The sequence below is a fragment of the Xenopus laevis genome, chromosome 4L, assembly GCF_017654675.1.
Source record: "Xenopus laevis strain J_2021 chromosome 4L, Xenopus_laevis_v10.1, whole genome shotgun sequence".
NCBI lineage: Eukaryota > Metazoa > Chordata > Amphibia > Anura > Pipidae > Xenopus > Xenopus laevis.
In genome coordinates, this window is record NC_054377.1 from 147,174,529 (window position 1) to 147,196,968 (window position 22,440).

At 37.1% G+C, this 22,440-nt stretch overlaps 1 protein-coding gene across 39 annotated transcripts in view; it reads left to right on the plus strand.

Moving 5' to 3' along the window:
• cadps.L (Ca2+ dependent secretion activator L homeolog) overlaps window positions 1-22,440 on the plus strand; it is a 284,076-nt gene that overhangs the window by 258,141 nt on the left and 3,495 nt on the right. For all 39 annotated transcript variants that reach the window (XM_041589293.1, XM_041589298.1, XM_041589302.1 and 36 more), the window contains 1 exon segment: window positions 17,462-17,566. In XM_041589293.1, the coding sequence (XP_041445227.1) occupies window positions 17,462-17,566 (105 nt within the window).

A 22,440-nucleotide genomic window follows, 5' to 3' on the forward strand; every position in this document is an offset into this window, starting at 1 on the left:
ATCTAAACCTGAATGGCTCTAATTTTTCGAGCTTGTTTCCTGAATTGCTCAAATTTTTGACTTTTTGGAAAAGTATAATTTTTGGGCTACACCCAGAGACCACGAAAACGTCAAATTGTGATAGATGCAAATTGTGATAAATGATTGATTTATACAGGACCTCGACAGGTCTGAGATGTCGGATTTTTGGATTCTGGCTTTTTGCAGCTATGAAGTATAATTAAATTGTTTTCATCTAAAAATTCGAGTTTTCTAGTGAAAACAACTCGAATTTTTTGAGATTTTAAAATTCGGATTTTAATAAATAACCCCTAAATGTTATGGTGTTACTGGTCCTTTACGTAGTGTAACAATGCTCCACTATAGTTTTCTTTAGGCGATTGCAACAGTAAATAAAGAGCTGGAATAATGCTAGTTAATAATCTCTACTTGTAAGTCAACAAAACAAATATTACATTTTTGCCTGGCTGTATTTCTTGAAGACAAGTTCTAAATAGAAGATAAAGATTAAAACAGATGTGCTTAGTACTATCTGATCTGCTTAAGTCTAGCAGTCCCCAACAGCATTGATTAAAAAAGCCATCCCTATCTTTGATGAAAACAACCATGCCCATAATACTATACTTGATGGCTTTCCTATAGAGCCCTTGTCAAAGCAAATCAGACACAGAAAACATTTGACTGTAGATGATACGTGGATTATATGGGTCAATTATATACTTAATCTGTCTTCTGGAGATTAAGCAGCCATAGATTGACTCTGAGTATTTGGCTTGTCCTTGGCAGTTATCAGATCAGCAAGGTTGCCCTTACTGTAAAGTCTAATAAGAACTTAATCAAGTAGTGATAGGGGCCCATTGGAAATGAAGAACCACATGCCAGCTGTGCTACTTCTTTCTAAAAGAGTAATCGGATACCATTTGGCTGTCCCTTGCCCCCCTGAGTTAACTCTATTGTTGCAAAAACAGATTGTATTTGAATTTCTCTGCCACGCAGAACAATGTGCCCAGAAGACACAACAGTGCTATTGGTTTGAAGGCTACACCATTTTATTAAGCCTTTGCATTTTTTACAATAATTTTAAACTGAAGCTATACTATTGGTAGTGATATGATTTTTATTGCTCAAACAGCTCACAATAGGGAAAATGCTACAATGTAGGCATGAACAAAAATCGAAGGTTAGTTGGTACAACCTGGTACCATAGCAAGACAGTGCCAGGTCCCCAACACACAGAAACCTACCCAGGCCTGGCACACACAACCTACAACAACACCTACCCTCCTTGCATGTGCGTAATTGAGCTTCTGCCTCTGCCAACAAATTTCAGTGGGTGCAGAAGCTTTCACTAGCATGGCTATTGAGGAAACAGGCCCCCCTGCCTGGGCCCCCCTGTTCCTTAGGCCCCCTCTTCAGCCATGGGGTCTGATTCCTCTATAGTTACAACTGCTTACAACCCCTTTGCACTTTTTTCTGAGACTTTCAGTTCAATTACTGCATCTACCGTATAAACTCGAGTATAAGCCGTCCCGAGTATAAGCCGAGGTACTTAATTTTACCTCCAAAAACTGGGAAAGCTTATTGACTCGAGAATAAGCCAAATGTGAGAAATGCAGCAGCTTCTGGTAAGTTTCAATCAAAAAATTGAGGGTTTCTGCTCCCATTGGAGGTGCCGGTGTCTCGTTTTTGGATGCCGGCGACTATTCTTTGGTGCCGGCGACTATTCTTAGACGCCAGCGACCGTTTTTGAGCTTGACCCGAGTATAAGCCGAGGTAGAGTTTTTCAGCATATTATATACTATACTATACTATATACTTATGTCATATGTATGCTACAGAGTATGGTCACTGTTCATATAAGTACATGCAACAGTTGAACATATTGGCACTCTACAACAGATAATAGCAATGAAAATTGCTTTTTAAAATAGTTTTTTAAGTCCATAAACCTACATAATACCTTATGCCAATGAATTCACAAAAATGCATATAAATATGTACATATAAGATCAATAATTATACAAAATATATAATAATTTTATAGCGCTACTGGCATACGCAGCGCTTTTCATTAAATACGTATACATTATCCCCTTTTCCATGTTGTGCATTTTTTTCATTTATCCAGTCAAACCTAGAGAGATTTGTTTAATACGTTTCCCTAGTTGTAGATCATCCGGAGGATTGTGACTCTTCATAAGAGTTTTAGAGAACAAGCTTTAGCAGCAGTGATAGATATTTGCTGAAGACGGTTAATTTGTTTTGTATCCTTTGCTGAGAAGATTGTTTCCCTAATCATTCCGAGAAGCCAAACTGATTGCTCTGAAATTGTTAAGGTCACCTCGGTCTTACTCGACTGATCTGAATGAAATTCACGTTACAATTACTCCTGTTACTTCTGCTCTCTAATACACCTTTAAAGGGCTTTACTTGAGCAGGAAATGGAGCAAAATTGTGTGTGGGGGGGGTATATGCGGTAACACCCTTTTGGAGGTGAGGGGGGAAGGAAATACTGCTTGTTGTGAAGAACAAGATAATTCTTTTCATTACAGATCAGCATGTCCTTATGTGGACTTAAAGGAAAAGTATCGTTCTATTTCTTTATGATCCTATTATCCTTGAAACAGAGCTTTAAACTGTGTAATTTCCTATTAATATGTGAGACAGATTGCCTGCAGAACTGTGTATCCTAGTTCCTAATCTGTATGGGTTTACTATTCTTGTACATCCTCCCCACCCTTCTTTTATTCTATTGTTAACAATGACATTTGTAGATGTTGTTAATCTGTAAATGGATTATAATGCAGAAGTTTTCAAGAGCTCTTTCTTGTGCTCGAAAATCCCTGCTAGCATCTTAACTGCCACACCATGACACATAGCAAGTGCTTTTTTATTCTGTCAACAAATTTCATTGTGCTGTAATGTAACTAGACAATAAGAACAAAACAAACATGGCTGAAGCTCAGATCCATGCGCAAACTAACATCTTCAAATATTACATACGTCAAAATGGACACCAAGGGGGTTATTTACTAAACTCTGAATCCCCGAAAATCTGCGAAATCTGAAAAATTAGGGATTTTTTGTGTTATAATAGGCTTTTTAAAAAATCACAAATTTTTAGACTTTATTAATATAAAAACACTGCATCTCAAACCTGTTGAGGTTGTATAAAAGTCAATGGGAACAGTCCCATTGATTTTTGGTTGTGTCGGGGTTTCGGGCAATGTTTTCAGGGCTTTCGGGTGAAAACTCTGAAAAAATCTGAGTTTTCATGAAAAAATCGTGAAAATCTGAGCTTTTACAGTAAAGGTAATTTTCGGGAAAATGTAATAATAAATAAGCATTAAAAACCCGAGCGGCTTAGATGGGAGTTTGTAGCAGCCGATATTGAGATAAATTCGGACCTTGATAAATAACCCCCTGAGTGGTGGATTTTTCAACATCGAAGTAAAATCTTTCGTTTCAAAAACTAGAATTTTAGAGATTTATTAAGCACTAAAAACATGAAAAACTCAAAATTAAAAATTCAGCATGTAAAAGTGCTGAGTTCAAGTAGGAGTCAATGGGAGTTGTCCTAAGCAAAATGCGCCCACCAAAGGGCTGAATGATTGGATAACAACGATGGGAATAGGTGCCAACTGGACAAGGACCACAGCAACTAGCCTATGCGGTCCTTGGTCGCAGGAAAAATCATACATGCCCAATTGATATCTGGCTGATTTTCGGCCAGATATTGGTTCGGGGGGCCGTTGGAACACCAATATTTTTACAGAATCTGTGTATTCTATATGTTGTGAAGCACTAAGAAATATGTTGTTGCTTTATATATACTTACTAAATAGCAATAATAATCATTTTTCAAAAATTACGTAGTTATTTTTAAATTCAGATATTATTAAAAAAATAATACTTTACTTCTGCCTGTAAAAAATTACATCCATAGATTTAACAAATTTTCGAATCTAATAGATAGAATCTAACATAGAATTTCCAATAAAAATGCTTCAACTAAACCCTGCATTTTACAGTTCCCTATGGTTTTGAGTTTGTCTTTTTCAAAAATTAATTTCAAAAACTTTTTGAGGCCCTTTGAGTAACTATTCTGGCCAGGTCAGATTCTAACTTGCATATTTAGAAATATTAGTCTCCTGATAAATAATACATACGCAGAATGAGACTTGCCTGGATTTCACAGAAAGATCAAGAGAGATTTGTATATTAATAATCACAGAAAAGATCAACAGTGGGATAGAAAAATCCTTAGCAACAAAGGGAGATAAACTGTAGCACATTCATCCACCACTCAGTTATCTAATAGTCTAAGGGGCTGGCTTATTATTAGCCTAGCTTTGAATTTAGCTAAAACAATGTCTGAGAATGCAATTGAGTTTGCGCTAGTTTTATGTGACATTCATTTTTTTTTTTACATGAGTAGAATATTTTTAGATAGCAAACTTTTTATTTTTGAAAAAATACTTTTCTGGCAAAAAAAAATATCCTGAACATGGAAGAAAAAAAGCACAAAAATAAGAGCAAGTGATAAAATTCACCTTACAAAATTTCAGGCAAAATTGGTTAAAAATAAATTAGTCCTAAATGTTAACAAATTTGGAGCAGGTTGTAGTAGTAGCAGTCATGATTGTTATGATGTAGTACAGCAGGGTTATTCATTCATACAAAATTATTTGAGTGGTTTTAAAGGACATCAAATTATCTGACTTTTTGTGGAATTAACATTTTTATGAATATGCAGGTTTTTCTTACTTATTTTTTGCGTCCTTTATAAATAGGCCACAAATTTGTTTGCACCAAAGGATTTAATTCGTTTTTAAGCAACAAAGAGGCCCGTAACTCAGAGACTGTTGTCATAGGGGGTTATTTATCAAAGGTCGAGTGTTAGAGGTTTTTTTTTTTACCTCGATTCTTATTTAAGAAAAACATGAATGTGAAATACCCGATTCTGCGAGTTTGAGTCTCGCAACCCTGAAAACACAAATTGATTGAGTTTTCTGTAAAACAAAACTCGTTTTCGGGCAAAACCCTCTGAAAAAAACCTCAAACATCAAGCAGACTGTTAACCTCTTCAAATGTTTGAAGGGACCTCTGCCATTGACAGGTTTTAGGTGGTGTATTTTTAGATTCAAGGTATTTCCAGGGGCGGGGTATAATAAATCTTGAATATTTGAGTTTTTTTAAAAAACTTGATCAATTCGAGTTTTTTTTTTACTTGAAAATTTGAGTATTCACCAAAAAATACAACTGGAAAAGTCAAATTTTTATGGAAAAAACAACTAGAACCCTAACAAATCTGCCCCTTAAACTTATAGAGCACGCACTGTATATTCTGTAGAAGCCTCCTTGAACCTGAGAGACTCGGCAGCTTTTGGCAATATAAAGTATCACCAGGTGATACAAGTAGAAAAATTAACCGAGGAGGGGAAGAATATATGCTCCGAAATGTAGACAGTCCAATAGCGTAGTCTGGTTTTGCCAATATTATTTGGAGAAAAGTAGGTTACTGAAGACGAATATATTTTTCTCCATTTAATTAAAAGAGGACAGCCTAGTTCAGTAATACATGTTTTTAAATATATTGACATAATTAGCAGTTTTAGTGAAAAAAGATGTGTTGCCTTGCACTGTTTGTGGGGAAAAAAAATAAACATATTGGCCAAATCCAAGTTAGATCGTCATCTGCTTCTATCAAGACTGTAGCCCATAACATGTTATTTCTTACATAAAAGGAGGGATATGGTGGCATTTGCTTGATTAACTTTCCTGACAAAAAGTGACAGCTGCTCTCGATGTATGCAGATAAGCTGCACAGTGCAGTTCCGCCTTTGTACATCTGTCGGCAAAAAGGGAAGAATAGAAAGTGCAAAGAGACAAATTGGTCCCAAAAGGCAGTCTATTCAACTTCAGAGGTTTGCTCTATTCAAGCGCACACTGAGAATCTCAAGTACTAGCTAGCTTATTCAATTTCATTCAGTCTTTAGAATGAACCCACAAGTGTTTAATTTCTTTTTCTTCATGGCGGATAATGGAGATGTTTTTTGAAGCATTAATTGTAAGTCTAGCTGATCATCGCTCACAATATTAACTCATTGCTAATTTACTGTTTAACTCGTTTGGTGCTTAAATGTTGGCAAAGCAACAGGTTTCTCAGCAAATAATGAACCATCCACTAGTTTCATGTTGGCGTTTTGTAGCTGGGTGTTGGACATTAAGATAAATACATTTCCGCCAATAAAGTGAAAAATAGGTAGTTCGATTTTGCGATGTCTTTCTAGTATGTTTTTATGAAATGTTAATCTAGACAAAAACAAGGCAAGAACTGAGATTCACATTATTAAAGAGAAAACAATGTGCAGCTTGCAGGTCACCACATTAATATTTTTATATGAGTTCTTAATTTAACCAGTAAATTTATGGTAAATGTAATCTTGCACCGTTATAGGGAGGCAACTGTCAAAAATTAAATCAGCTAGCGGTGTTCCTTGAGTAACGGATTGACTTTATCTTGATGATATCTTGTGTAAAAACTGGATTCCCCCCAAAAATTATAAAACTATTTCAAAATCTTTTTAACATAATATTTTGGTCGCAACATTTTTTCTTCCACTTTATCCAAAACATTTTTATCAAAGACATACATTTGTCCATCTTCCACTTGATACAACACATCATTTACCAATTATATTTAACCAAAAAAAATATTTATATCTATTCAAAATGTTCCTACTGTGACTTATTTTTGTTAATATTATTAGTAGTATTATTATTAGCAGTAGCAGTAGTAATGATTATAGATAAAGTTATTAAGATCTTATAGAAGTAAGGGTTTGCATTGATTTACTTTCTTGTTATAGTTCCAAAACTTATATTAGAAGAACATTCTTATCTTTATTTATCTTTAATATCGCAAGATGGATTTGATTTTGACTTGGAGTTGTCCACTAGTTCAACAAAACATCCTATTTATTGTGTTTTGTTGAACAATAACATTAACAGGAGAGCGTGACAACTATTGCCTGATTAATTGTTGTTAGGGTTTAGTGTTTTGCCAGCTTTAGACACAGCATGAAGGAGGATATATATTGATCTTTTCATTTTTTTTTCATTTTTGAAGACTTCACATATATCCGCGGGAATTTTTATTCTATACACAGGACACTGGTGCAAACTGTAAAATGTGTGCAATCTGTTATGCACGGGCTTAATGTTTTTACAAAAGCTATTATAAGTTTGTGCAAATAAAAATGTGTTCCTGCAATGGAAAAAATGATACATATTGCACACGTTTTTCTATTTATGAGCTTTATCAGATTTCCCCATGCAGTGGGTATCTAAGAGCCTGACACCATGCCAAACAATCCCATTTTAAGATATAATTTTTCCCATAATGTGTAATGATCAGCACATTCAGCCCAACTGCCGCACAAGGGAATCTTTAACTCATCTAAAGGTTTTAAATCTAGGGAGCACATTTACTATGGGTCGAATATCGAGGGTTAATTAACCCTCAATATTCGACCATCGAAGTAAAATCCTTCAACTTCGAATGTCGAAGGATTTACCGCATTTAGTTCTGTCGAAACGATCGAGGAAAAGTCGTTCGATCGAACGATTAAATCCTTCAAATCGAACGATTCGAAGGATTTTAATCCATCGATCGAATGAGTTTCTTTCAATCAGAAATTACATAGAAAGCCTATGGGGAAGGTCCCCATAGGCTAACATTGGTGCTTGGTAAGTTTTAGGTGGCGAAGTAGGTAGTCAAAGTTTTTTTTAAAGAGACAGTACTTCGACTATCGAATGGTCGAATAGTCGACAATTTTTAGTTCGAATCATTCGAGTCAAAGTCGTAGTCGAAGTAGCCAATTCGATGGCCGAAATTCAAAGTATTTTGCATTCTAATCCTTCACTCAAGCTAAGTAACTGTCAGATTTTAGAATAATACTTATGATTGGAGTTGGAGTTAGACTATTTCAGTTATCCAGTAACCATGGACAAGTCTAGTCTTCAGGTGGCTGCACCAGTTAACGTCTCAACAATCAGGTACTGATCAGGAAAAATGTTTTGGTCTTAAACAATTTGAATCCAGTAGGCTTAATCGTCAGTATCTACCATGTATGTGTAGCAATATCGATCTTCTGCTTGCATTATATTGGTCAATTCTTACTCTTTTTCTCTTGTGCAGTTAGATTTGTTTAGCTGCAGATGTTATTATGTCTCCCTACATACCTGCTCCTTGTTGGTAAATTGTCATTACTTTCCTCAAGATTTAAGTAGTGCCAAGAAAGTAGGCAAACAATTTGCAGCTGCTTTAAAAGCTCAAAAGAGCCTCATCCACAAAAGCAACAAAGAAAGTTGATTCTTTTCTCTAAAGTTATTGCTGTGTAATATATGTCCCCCTTTTTTTAAATAGATTTGAAATGCTTGGTTTGGCTGGAGTTGGAAAGCCAGTATTGAAACAAGAGGTCATTGGTGTGGGTTACTATGGTAATTGAGTAGGATCATCAATAGTTTTGCTCTCATGAGCATTAAAGCACATAATAGTGGTTAAACCAAGCAGGTAGGATTACCCTTGCCTTTTGTTCAATGTATAAAATGTCTTGTAGTCCATTTTTAAGACTTCTCAACTCCCAAATCCACCCAGCGGTCACCTGCTGAGTAATTTTGTGTGCTTAATCTCTAACCCTTAACTATAAGCTTTCTGCTAATTTGAGGCAAATTGGTATTTCTAACACCAAATAGGGTGCCGGGATCAACCTAGAGGAAGATGGAAATTATTCTTTAAACTTTCCTCCTTCTTAAGAACTCTTTGTCCCAGAACTGCACCGGCCGTATCACTGAGCGGACAGCGCTTTGCAAAGCAAGCCAAATAACTTGCATGAACATCTCCACTAGAACTTCCCTCAGAAAACTTGTCACTTTAGATTGCCATCAGCCAACAAAACAATAATCATTTCATGCTTATTGCTAATTGCAAGCACAGCTGAAGCACAGCGGGAAGCTCTTGCACAGTCTCAGGCCTTTATACCAGCTTCAATCTGTTGTATAGCACTTGTTCACACACAAAAAAAACTACCAGCAAAGGCAGAAAGAGGCAGAGTCACAGGTTCCTTGTAATCCCTTTGCTTCCCTGCTGATATTGCAGCCCATAAGCATTCCTGGTTTTGTTCTACTCTTCACAAAAAAGCTAAAGGAACATTAAGCTACTAGTACGGATGCTTTTGAATGAAGAACTCAACTCCTTCAGGTGCTTAAAAAACCCAGAGCTGCATCTGCTTTACAAGATTCTGTTTGCAGCTCCCCTGGGGTGATCAGCGGCTTCCTGTAACATGTAAAATATGAGTGTGAACTCAGGGTTCATAGCAAAGAGCAGGAGGTCATGTCACCATTGAAATCTAACAAAATGAAACGGGCTTTGCAGATGTTGCAGGGCATGTGTAATGACACCATCTCTTGGGATGCAGGGAACCAAAAGACCTTATTGCTAAAATATGCCATTGACAGTGTGCAATTTACAGATTTATTCATTTCAATTTTTACAATTTATATATTCAGAGTCAAGTATGTTATATGTGCTACATTTTTCTCAGAGAAAAACACTAAAGTACTTAGTAACCGAAATACTTCTGTAAACAGATTTAATACTGCATAATTTTTACGTGCGGATTTTAATATGACCTATTTGTGTTAAGTTGAACATGAATTGCTTTTCATACTCAATAGTTTGATTCTATTTTAATGTGTTTTTAATGAGCCTGACATGAATCAGAATGTTCCTTTTGTAAAAAAAATAAAAAAATAGATCATATTATAATTAGAATAAATGCCATGAAATTTATTATTGCTAATAAGATATCCAGGTAACGTAAATGTTCCATTTTACCACAAAAGTGTTGTCTTGGTCACGTTTAAAAGTGACTGTGGCTGTAGAATAGCAGGTATAGTAGGGAGAGATGGTGCCTATAGTAACAGTGGATAATAGTCTCTGGGAAGGGAGTGTGGCTGTGGGATAGCAGGTATAGTAGGGACAGATGGTGCCTATAGTAACAGTGGATAATAGTCTCTGGGAAGGGAGTGTGACTGTGGGATAGCAGGTATAGTAGGGAGAGATGGTGCCTATTGTAACAGTGGATAATAATCTCTGGGAAGGGAGTGTGACTGTGGGATAGCAGGTATAGTAGGGAGAGATGGTGTCTATAGTAACAGTGGATAATAGTCTCTGGGAAGGGAGTGTGGCTGTGGGATAGCAGGTATAGTAGGGAGAGATGGTGCCTATAGTAACAGTGGATAATAATCTCTGGGAAGGGAGTGTGACTGTGGGATAGCAGGTATAGTAGGGAGAGATGGTGCCTATAGTAACAGTGGATAATAGTCTCTGGGAAGGGAGTGTGACTGTGGGATAGCAGGTATAGTAGGGAGAGATGGTGTCTATAGTAACAGTGGATAATAGTCTCTGGGAAGGGAGTGTGGCTGTGGGATAGCAGGTATAGTAGGGACAGATGGTGCCTATAGTAACAGTGGATAATAGTCTCTGGGAAGGGAGTGTGGCTGTGGGATAGCAGGTATAGTAGGGACAGATGGTGCCTATAGTAACAGTGGATAATAGTCTCTGGGAAGGGAGTGTGACTGTGGGATAGCAGGTATAGTAGGGAGAGATGGTGCCTATAGTAACAGTGGATAATAGTCTCTGGGAAGGGAGTGTGGCTGTGGGATAGCAGGTATAGTAGGGACAGATGGTGCCTATAGTAACAGTGGATAATAGTCTCTGGGAAGGGAGTGTGACTGTGGGATAGCAGGTATAGTAGGGAGAGATGGTGCCTATTGTAACAGTGGATAATAATCTCTGGGAAGGGAGTGTGACTGTGGGATAGCAGGTATAGTAGGGAGAGATGGTGTCTATAGTAACAGTGGATAATAGTCTCTGGGAAGGGAGTGTGGCTGTGGGATAGCAGGTATAGTAGGGAGAGATGGTGCCTATAGTAACAGTGGATAATAATCTCTGGGAAGGGAGTGTGACTGTGGGATAGCAGGTATAGTAGGGAGAGATGGTGCCTATAGTAACAGTGGATAATAGTCTCTGGGAAGGGAGTGTGACTGTGGGATAGCAGGTATAGTAGGGAGAGATGGTGTCTATAGTAACAGTGGATAATAGTCTCTGGGAAGGGAGTGTGACTGTGGGATAGCAGGTATAGTAGGGAGAGATGGTGCCTATAGTAACAGTGGATAATAGTCTCTGGAAGGGAGTGTGACTGTGGGATAGCAGGTATAGTAGGGAGAGATGGTGCCTATAGTAACAGTGGATAATAGTCTCTGGGAAGGGAGTGTGACTGTGGGATAGCAGGTATAGTAGGGAGAGATGGTGCCTGTAGTAACAGTGGGATAATAGTCTCTGGGAAGGGAGTGTGACTGTAGGATAGCAGGTATAGTAGGGAGAGATGGTGCCTATAGTAACAGTGGATAATAGTCTCTGGGAAGGGAGTGTGACTGTGGGATAGCAGGTATAGTAGGGAGAGAGTGTGACTGTGGGATAGCAGGTATAGTAGGGAGAGATGGTGCCTGTAGTAACAGTGGGATAATAGTCTCTGGGAAGGGAGTGTGACTGTAGGATAGCAGGTATAGTAGGGAGAGATGGTGCCTATAGTAACAGTGGATAATAGTCTCTGGGAAGGGAGTGTGACTGTGGGATAGCAGGTATAGTAGGGAGAGAGTGTGACTGTGGGATAGCAGGTATAGTAGGGAGAGATGGTGCCTATAGTAACAGTGGATAATAGTCTCTGGGAAGGGAGTGTGACTGTGGGATAGCAGGTATAGTAGGGAGAGATGGTGTCTATAGTAACAGTGGATAATAGTCTCTGGGAAGGGAGTGTGACTGTGGGATAGCAGGTATAGTAGGGAGAGATGGTGCCTATAGTAACAGTGGATAATAGTCTCTGGGAAGGGAGTGTGACTGTGGGATAGCAGGTATAGTAGGGAGAGATGGTGTCTATAGTAGCAGTGGGTGTAATAGTTTCTGGGAAGGGATTGTGACTGTAGCTGTGGGATAACAAGTGCTGTTAAACTTGTACAACTCCCATTACCCATCAACAGCTGAAGGCAGATAGGGCATATTGAGAGTAGTTTAACATCTGCTGAACAATAAGTTAGACAGCCTTAATTAATGGGTTCCTTCAAACCCTTGGGTGATGTCACTGCTAAAGACACTTCTGGTTGTATCTGATTTATATGCAATTTCAAAAACTGATTTAAAGGAAATATCACAACACATTAAGCTAATGTGAAGATATAAAAGTGCATTACGATGAAAAGGAAAAGCCTGATCATTTCCATTGTCTTCCTGTAGATAGGATAATTTGATAACTGATGCTCTGAGGCAGTCACCAAAGATCTAAATGAAAGACAATCGCTTGTAGTAAAACACCTGCTCCTCTTTCTTTTCTTTAACTGTCTATATCATCAGAACAGGGTCTGCTATTAATGGGTAAATACTTCTCTTCTAAAGATCTGTCGACTTGAGAGAGAAATGTCAAGTTATATTATGTGGCCTCAAAAAGTCACAAATTCATACAGAGAGTAAGTTGTTTCGGCATTCGATACACCCTTCCTTCTCCCTTCTCTTTCTGAACCTTAGTTTAGTTTGAAAAAGATCCTAATATAAAAAGTAAAAACAGAAAAAAGTACAGAAAAAAAATACGAATATCTCTAAAATCTCTAAAAGTTTAAGTTTTCTGCATAATTACTAGCCAAAAAAAATCTGGAAAAATCTGGAAATGTCTAAGGGGGTTATTTATCGAAGTCCGAATTTATCTCAATATTTTCTGCTACAAACTCCGATCAAATCCGCTCAGGTTTTTTTTACGCTTATTACATTTTCCCGAAAAATCTGATTTTCACATTTAATTTCATCCAATTTTCACGAATTTCACGATTTTTTCAGAATTTTCACCCAAAAACTTTGGGGTGTTGTATGAAACCCAGCGCACATCAAAAAACATTTGGGACTTCTCCCATTGACTTATATGCAACCTCGACAGGTCTGAGATGCCGGATTTTCAGATTCTGACTTTTCCATCCTCAGGGTTTAATAAATTCTGAAAAATGTGTGATTTTTTTAAAAGTCTGATTTTATATTAAAAGAAAATATTTTTGCATTCGGAGTTTTGCAACCCCCTAAAAGTCTGAATGGCAAGAAAAAAGTTCAATGGGATCATCGAAGGTCCCATTGACTTCTATAGGACCTCGACTGTTTTTACTTTGTAAAAGCAGTTTTGTATTAGATTTTTTCATGGTTTTTACATTTAATAAACTTTGAATGTTTAACGTTTCAGAGAAATTACTTTAAAAAACTACATTTTTTTGAGAAAAAATTTGATTTTTGAAAAAAAGGAATCCTGAATATTAATAAATAGCCTCCATAGTTTTCATTATTCTAGAACAAGGTTTTGTTTTCACTGTAGGGGGTTCCAAATCATTTTAATATAAGGGGGTTATTTATCAAAATCCAATTTTTTATGATTATTTTATTAAAAAAAAGTCCAAACAAACTAGAATCCACGATCGGGGAAGAACTCGAAACTAAACTCAAACTAAAATCGAATGAAAATTTGGATTTTTCTCCTGAATCGCTCTATTTTTTCGGGACTTTTTCCCAAAAAACCTGAATTTTTAGGATTTTTGCCTGAAAAGCCTGAAATAGTCATATTTACGGGCTAATTCAGTGCAGACCACAGACACTTCAAAATAGTATAGGGACCTCTCCCATTGATTTATATACAGTACAACCTTGGCAGGTCTGAGATGGAGGATTTTTGGATTCTGACTTTTTGAAACCTCAGGACATAATAAATCTCAAAAAATGTGGGTTTTTTCACTAAAAATTCAGAATTTATAGCAATTTTTTGAGATTTTGGCATTTGGACTTTAATAAATAACCCCCACAATTTTGCACTTTTTTATTTTCACATTTCCTTTTGATATGCAGCCAAAAATAACCAAATCTGCCTGTACTCCTTAGGCTTCTCTCGCCAGGTGCATGTCAGATAGGTAATGTCCATTGCATTTCCCATAATAATCCAATTCAAAAATTTACAAATGCTTACTGACTCACTCTGGGTTCAATGTTTGTCCTGAGGAAGATGTCCCTCTGTGACATTGAAACGTTCACCATTAAACATAATATGTTTTTGCTATTGAACCCAGAGTGCATCAGTATGGTTTTGGAAACTTTTCATATGTAGCAAAATCTGACCAGTTAAATAGTAGTATAAATTAGACCTAATTATCGCCTTTTCTGTACTATACCATTGATTTTATCACATTGCTATGACTTATTTAGGATATATAAGAGCCAGCTGGTCTAATTGAATTCTTGGGGGCCCATTCATTAAGTTCGAGTGATGGAATAGAAGAAAAAAAAACTTCGAATTTCGAAGTGTTTTTTTGGCTACTTCGACCATCAAATGGGCTACTTCGACCTTCGACTACGGCTTTGACTTCGAATCGAACGATTCAAACTAAAATCGTTCGACTGTTCGACCATTCGATAGTCGAAGTACTGTCTCTTTAAGAAAAAACTTCGACCCCCTAGTTCGCCACCTAAAAGCTGGCTTGGCTAAGTTTTTTTGGTCGAAGGATAAACCTTCGATCGTTGGATTAAAATTATTCAAATCATTCGATTCGAAGGATTTAATTGTTCGATCGAACGATTATTCCTTCGATCGTTCGATCAAAGTATTTGTCCTTCGAAGTCCTTCGACTTTGAATATCGTTCGATATTCGAAGTCGAAGGATTTTCATTCCCCAGTCGAATATCGAGGGTTAATTAACCCTCGATATTCGACCCTTGATGAATTTGCCCCTTGGTATTGTGGCATATTTATTGAACTTCAAATTCAAAGCAGTATGAGTTTTTTCACATTTATTACATTTTCCCAAATATATTAATAAATCATCTAAGCCTGGACTTGTAAAATTTGATGATTTCTAATTGTTAAATTCAGCCCTTTTCTATCTATATAGTGGAGCCCTTTATCAAAGGTCAGATTTTAGTGGTTTCAGAGGCTTTTGAAACCATGACTAAACTTACAGGAGCAGATTTATAAAAATATGAGATTAGAGCTCACCACAGAAAAAATCACCCATTTTCTGTTCATTCCTATGGGGTTTGTAGGCTAATATTTAGCAATGGGGGAAAGTTAGAGTTCACCATTTGATAAAATTCTAAAAATCCCATAGGAATAAATAGAAAGTGGGTGAATTTTTCTGTGATGAGCTCTAATCTCACATTTTGATAAATCATGACATTTTCTAAAAGATCCGAATTTAAAAAATTACGAACGGAAAATTTGAGTTTTTCTGACAACGAGGAAAAAAATCCAAATACCTCTAGAAATCTAAATTGATTTAAAACAGTCCAATAGAATCAACACAGCTCCCATAGACTTCTATAAGACCTTGACAACTTTTACCTGGCAAAGTTTTGTATTAGTGATTTTCGTGCTGTTTACTCCTAGGGGCAGATTTATCAAGGGTCGAAGTGAATTCGAGGGAATTTTTGAAGTAAAGAAATTCGAAATTCAAAGTAATTTTTTGGATACTTCGACCATAGAATAGGATTCTACGACTATGACTTCGTTTTAGATTCAAAGTAAAATCGTTTGAATATTCGACCATTTGATAATTGAAGTACTGTCTCTTTAAAAAAAACTTCGACTTCAATACTTCGCCAAATTAAACCTGCCGAAGTGCTATGTTAGCCTATGGGGACCTTCTAGAGCAGTTTTCTAAGTTTTTTGAAGTCGAAGAAAAATCGTTCGATTGATGGATGAAATCCTTCAAATCGTTCGATTCGAAGGATTTCATCATTCGATCGACCGATTATACTTCGACCACAAAACGGTCAAATTTGGTGAAAAAAACTTCGACTTTGATATTCGAAGTCAAAGTAAAGCCATTCGATGGTTGAATTTCGAAGTATTTATCACTTCGAAATTCGACTCTTGATAAATCTGCCCCCTAATAAATTTCAAATTTTTAGAACTTTTAAAAAAAAAAATAGGAAAATCTCGATTTTTTTGAGATTCGTGGAATCCATTAGATTCCCTTAGAGTTCAGCAGCAAACCAGGTGAGTTCTGTAAGACAAGCATTGCGTTCTTTTCAATGTAAGCTCATGGGGAACATGGTGTATTGGTCCAAATATGAATTGATAGTAAAGTGGGAAATGATTTGTAAAATACGAACCACTTGTTATTAGTTGATATTCTGCTGTATCCATATGAAATTCTTCAGCTTAAATGGCATTCGAAAGATTATTATGACTGTTGGAAAGGTTTGATTTAGGAACCTTCTGTGGATGTGTTTTTAGTAGCTACAAAATGGTTAATTTTAAAGTTTCCAATTAATTTGGTGTATTTATGACGTTGGGTTTTTATGAGGTTTGACACTTTTGCTGAATCCTAGAACAATTTTATATTTTTATGTATCTTTATATAAATCAGAGGAAGGTTGAGCTTGGAGAAGTACGTGTTTGGCAGAAGTAGTCGGAAGTCAATTCTTTATAGTAAGCGATCGATTCTATGGGGATATTCTTCATGGAATTTTTTTTAAATAATTTTTTCCCCACCACATTTAAATATTGGTTCAACGTGAAGATTCTATCAATAAGGGTAGAGGCATTTAATCACTCTTTATTTCAGTTGTTTCCTACACTCATAATCGGGCCGTTTTGGCAGCGAAATTTCAGACCAGGCTTTCGTGTGAAGTTAAAAAAAAATGATTAACCTGCCCTGTTGTTTTTGAGTGGAAAGAAAATATAAAAATTTCAGTGGTTGACTAAACGTGCGGCGCACCCGAGACTTCCTGCTCTGCAGGGGTGGCAGTCAGCAGTGTCACAGCTTCAAGCGCTTTTCACAGACAAGAAACAAAATTATCTCTCATACAGGGAACTATTATTTCAACAGCTTGATCAGACCTCATTTGTATGTCTATGTGTTTTCCTATTATTCTTGTAATTTAAAGTAAATTGATGATAACTTGTACTTCCATCCAAAACAACAACAATTTATTCCTTAGAATATTTAACTGGCATGTTCAAAGAGAGCAGAGGGGGGGCATAAGAATAATTAGGCCTTTTTTTTTGAAGATTGAACATATGCTACTTATCTTTTGAGTGAAGGGTTTCATCCTAGACTTCTTGAAAAAAGGTAAGTTTGGCATGTCCTTGATAATCTGGATTAATCTTTTCTTTTTTTTCCAGCTTTTAACATCTTGCAGGGTTTGCCGAACGAGAAACACAAAGGAATGACTCATGAATATGATTTTTCCATTAACGTAACAGAAAATGTGTTTTTTTGAGAATGTGAAAAACTAAGGGCCACTGCACTTCCTTTCTGTAGTATTTTTTCTCGTTTTTATCGTATGTCTGGAGAACTTTTATCTCTTTTTCAGCAATGGTATACCAGCTCAATGAATGTTGTGTGTACTTGGCTGACCGATCGCATGGACCTGCAACTTCACATTTATCAGCTGAAAACCCTTATTAGGATTGTCAAGGTAAAACATTTATTCGGAGGCAGCGATTTCTTCCAAAGTTTACCCGATTATTTATCCTCCCTCTGTACATTATAATGGATGTTCTTTGTAGCCTTCAAGCCAGGCAAAGTATTATTTAATTATATTCAAAATCAAATAGGAAAACAGAACTGTAGACAAAAACATCAGCAAACCAAAAAAAAAAAAATCTACGTGTTTTTGATTTAAAAAAAATTAAAAGAAAATAATTTTGATTTATAAAAGTATATTGATTTATTGAAAAGAGCAAAGCTGACATTTAGATATGTGCACAGGTATGGGACCTGTTATCCAGAATGCTTGGGACCTGGGGTTTTCCGGATAACAGATCTTTCTGTAATTTGAATCTTTATACTGTATGCCTACTAGAAGATCTTGTAAACATTACATAAACCCAATAGGCTGGTGTTGCTTCCAATAAGGATTAATTATATCTTAGTTGGGATCAAGTACAAGTTACTGTTTTATTATTATATAGAAAAAGGAAATTTTTCAAAATTTGAATTACTTAATTATAACGGAGTCTATGGGAGACGGCCTTTCCGTAATTCAAAGCTTTTTGGACAACGGGTTTCTGGATAATGGATCCCATACATGTATAGTCATTTATAACAGTTGAATAAGTTATGTATTAGACAAGGCATGGACAACTTTGAAGCTATCCTGATACTGATTTGCACCTTACAGCATCTCATCTAGGGATTTCAAGTATCTAGTGGGTTTCAAGCTTGTCCATCCCCAAATCCAGTTCATAACGTATTCCCTTACTAAATAGGCTAATTAAATATTAAGTTTATAAGGAGTCAAAAGAGCAGATTTGATAACAAAGGGGAACGGCATTTCCGTCTCTAGTTGTGATGCAAATAGTGTTTCACAGCACGGCTTAATATATTCTGCGATCGTTAAACAAAATGCAAATGGATATTGTTCTTATAATTAACTGAAGTCGTTTCTCTTACAATGGGTGTTTACACTGAAATATAGGAGATCTCAAATGTGAGATCACATGCCCTGAAAGTATATATATATATATATATATATATTTTTGTGTATGCATGTTTTGGGCAAGGATAATTATTTCAGTGTGAAATCACAGTGCTTTACTATGAAAAAGATCGTAGGGGAGTTCAGATCCATTCGATATCTGGGGCTGCTTCTTAAGCATTTAAAAAATAATTTTAGATTACATTTCATTTTTAAATATTTAAATTCATTCATACGTTTTTATAAAACTGTTTCCTTTTTTTTTCTGGAAATATATATTTCTAGACATGCCCCATGGCATGTTCAGCGTTATATAAAACTATACATTGTGCAAATATTTAAAGCCTAGGACAGAGTTCAGAAATGTTCCCTCGGCACATAGGACTATGAACGTAAAACGTAAAATATTAATTATGCGGGTGTTGTGACAGATTCCGATTCATCTGGTTATAATGACGCTTTCTTTTGTGAATACTAATGACATTGGTGTTTTTTTACCCCCCCCTTCAGAAATTAGGCTCCATTATAAATAGATGCTTCGTCACCCTTCTTCATGAACACAAATCTGTTCAAGTAGGCTGAAGTATGACATGTCCATATTGCGGGACACATTATAAATGCCCTTCATTGGCTAAATGTAACCACTTATTTATTTGTAACCAGTTTAAATTGGTTTAATGAAACATCAATTTGGTTTTAATCTACTTAACATATCTAGTGAATTGAGTATTCATATTAAAGAGAGGACATGTAATAGACAGAAATAGGTATTGATGGTAAGTAGAGCAAAGAACAGAATTCCATCACTACGTTTAACCAAAGTAATCCTTTTTCTGTACGTCTAGAAATATTTTTAACTATTTTTTCTTTATTGAAAATTTTTCAAAATCCTGAGAGTTAGGGGCCGATTCACTAAGGGTCGAATATCGAGGGTTAATTAACCCTCGATATTCGACTAGGAATTAAAATCCTTCGACTTCGAATATCGAAGTCGAAGGATTTAGCGCAGATAGTTCGATCGAACGATCGAAGGATAATTCCTTCGATCGAACGATTAAATCCTTCGATTTAAAGCCAACGATCGAAGGAATATCCTTCGATCAAAAAAAGTTAGCCAAGCCTATGGGCACCTTCCCCATAGGCTAACATTGACCTTGGTAGCTTTTAGATGGCGAACTAGGGGGTCGAAGTTTTTTTTAAAGAGACAGTACTTTGACTATCGAAAGGTCGAATAGTCGTAAGATTTTAACTTCGAATCCTTAAATTCGAAGTCATAGTCGAAGGTCGAAGTAGCCCATTCGATGGTCGAAGTAAAAAAAAAAAACTTCGAAATTCTAAGTTTTTTAACTTCGAATCCTTCACTCGAAGGTAGTGAATCGGCCCCTTAATAAAAAAGGCATAAATAATAGTAATGGGCGAATTTATTGGCCAGGCGCGAATTCACTGCGAATTTGCACGATTCGCCACCGAAATGGGAGCAAAAATCGCCGGTTTAAAAAAAAATGGATGCCGGCGTCCATTTTTTGGATGCCGGCGCATTTTCGGCAAAAAACGGACGCCGGCGCCAAAAAAACAGACGCCGGTGTCAAAAACTGGCGCCGGCGTCAAAAACAACGCTGGTGCCGTTTCGCAAATTTTTTGCTGTTTCGCAAATTCGCCCATCACTAATAAATGAATTAAAGAAATGAAGGCAAATAGCTGTATCCAGTATATTAAATTCAATATATATGCGCCACCTCAAATAGTGTGCTGACTTGGAATGGTAAGAAGACATGGAGGAGAGGGGGTATTTCTAGAACCTCATAGGTGAGGTGGTACTGATAACAGCAAAAAGGGAAATGTTGCAACTGACCATAAGGATAAGGAACAAGGTGTGGGCCAATAGCAGTACTTCACTCCCAGGGGACTGAAACAATTACAATACCCATCACTGGCGGGTATTGCCATGCAATTGAATTCCAATCAGTTGCCTATAGCACAGAATTCTATGATACTTGTGCAGTGCTATAGACACAAGGCTACTGACTTTTATTTGCTCTCCAAGGTAGACCACTGCTACACGTGACTTCTTTCCTGAGCTGGGTCTCTAGCCCATAAATGGAGGCAGGGATCTCCAACCTGAACTGTTACTCTACACATTTTTAGGAAGAAAGTGAGTTGTTCTTAAATAGGAACAGTAGATAACGACTCATAACCACTTTAGTCCATACAGTCTGGTGGGTTTCATCCCTACAATTTCCCAGTGGAGCACAGAACTGCCTGTCCTTGCTCTCACTGTATATCCAACCCTACTGAAGTGTGCTATAATAGAAGCTACCCTGGCTGCTTTTATTACAGGCCTTTAGTCACAGGGTCCCTTTCCGAACCTTTCCTGGGATCCTGACTTTTCCTCTTTTAAGAACTTCTCCCTCAGGCTCTACAGTACCCTCTGCTTTAAGTAAGCCCAAAGAGAAAAGTATTGGATCCATACTCTCTTACAGACAAGAGATTCTCCATAATGCCAATGGAAACAGATACTTCCCACAGGCCATAACCTACTAGGTGAAGGTTAAATGCTACATCCCACTTTCCTTAGTGGTAGAACAAACTGCAACTAGAGCATTTTGGAAATCATCCCATCCTCTCTTCAATATGGAAGTGTACATCTGAAGCTCATCTTAAGGTGGCCATACACGGGCCAATAAAAGCTGCCGACAGACCGTGTCGGCAGCCCGTGTATGGGGCCCCCCGACGGGCTTCACCGTTCGAGATCTGGCCGAAAGTCGGCCAGATCTCGATCGGATGGGACAGAAAATCCCGTCGGATCGCGTCCGCATCTATTCGTTGATGCGGTCCCGCGATCTGACCCATTAGGCATCATTAGGATCAGATCGTTGGGCCCTAGGGCCCACGATCGGATCAGCCCGATATTGCCCACCTCAAGGTGACATCGCCAAACGAGCGGATCTCTCCATGTATGGCCGCCTTTAGACAGTTGGGGGCCGATTCACTAACTTTGAGTGAAGGATTCTAAGTAATAAAAACTTCGAATTTCGAAGTGTTTTTTGGGCTACTTTGACCATCGAATGGGCTACTACGACCTTCGACTACGACTTAGAATAGAACTATTTGAACTAAAAATCGTTCGACTATTCGATATTCGAAGTCGAAGGATTTTAATTCCTAGTCGAATATCGAGGGTTAATTAACCCTCGATATTCGACCCTTTGTGAATCGGCCCCTTAGATTAGTATTTTTTTAGGTATGCACAATTGTTGAATAAGGAAGGTTCCTTAGTTAATGTTAATTTCATATCTTCATCCATGGCAGGTACAAGTCCTCCACTGCAGTCTAAAATATCTCAATTGTAAATCTTGACTGACTTGTAATTAGTGGTGGAGCACTTCTCCATGGCAACTTTGTGATCCATTGACTCACAGACCTCATTAACCAATTAATACAATGTGTTGGTAAATCACACGTTCATGTGGTCCTTTTCAAACACGTGTACACATTGCCACCATTATCATGAGGTGCAACTCAATGTGTATGAGAGCTCCAGGCTCCCGTGTAGAAAATGAGCCCTTGTTGTATCTTTTATTCCACAATAAAATTTCTTGATGTTGAAAGGGTGTTGTCTTTGAAGTGTTATAACCATCAAATCATCACCTCCTTAAACAAGTTACTAATAAGTTATGCCTTCAGGGATAATGTATTGTAGTAATGCCACATACAAAGCTGTCAAAGTATTATTTTTTTACGCTGAAATTGGTGTGAAAGGAAGGTTTTGAAACATATCCCTCAGCATCAATGTATCAAGTTATTTTTCACCTATTGTGCCCCAATTTCATTAGCTTTTAATTGAAGCTGCTACTTAAGAAACCTTAGAGAAA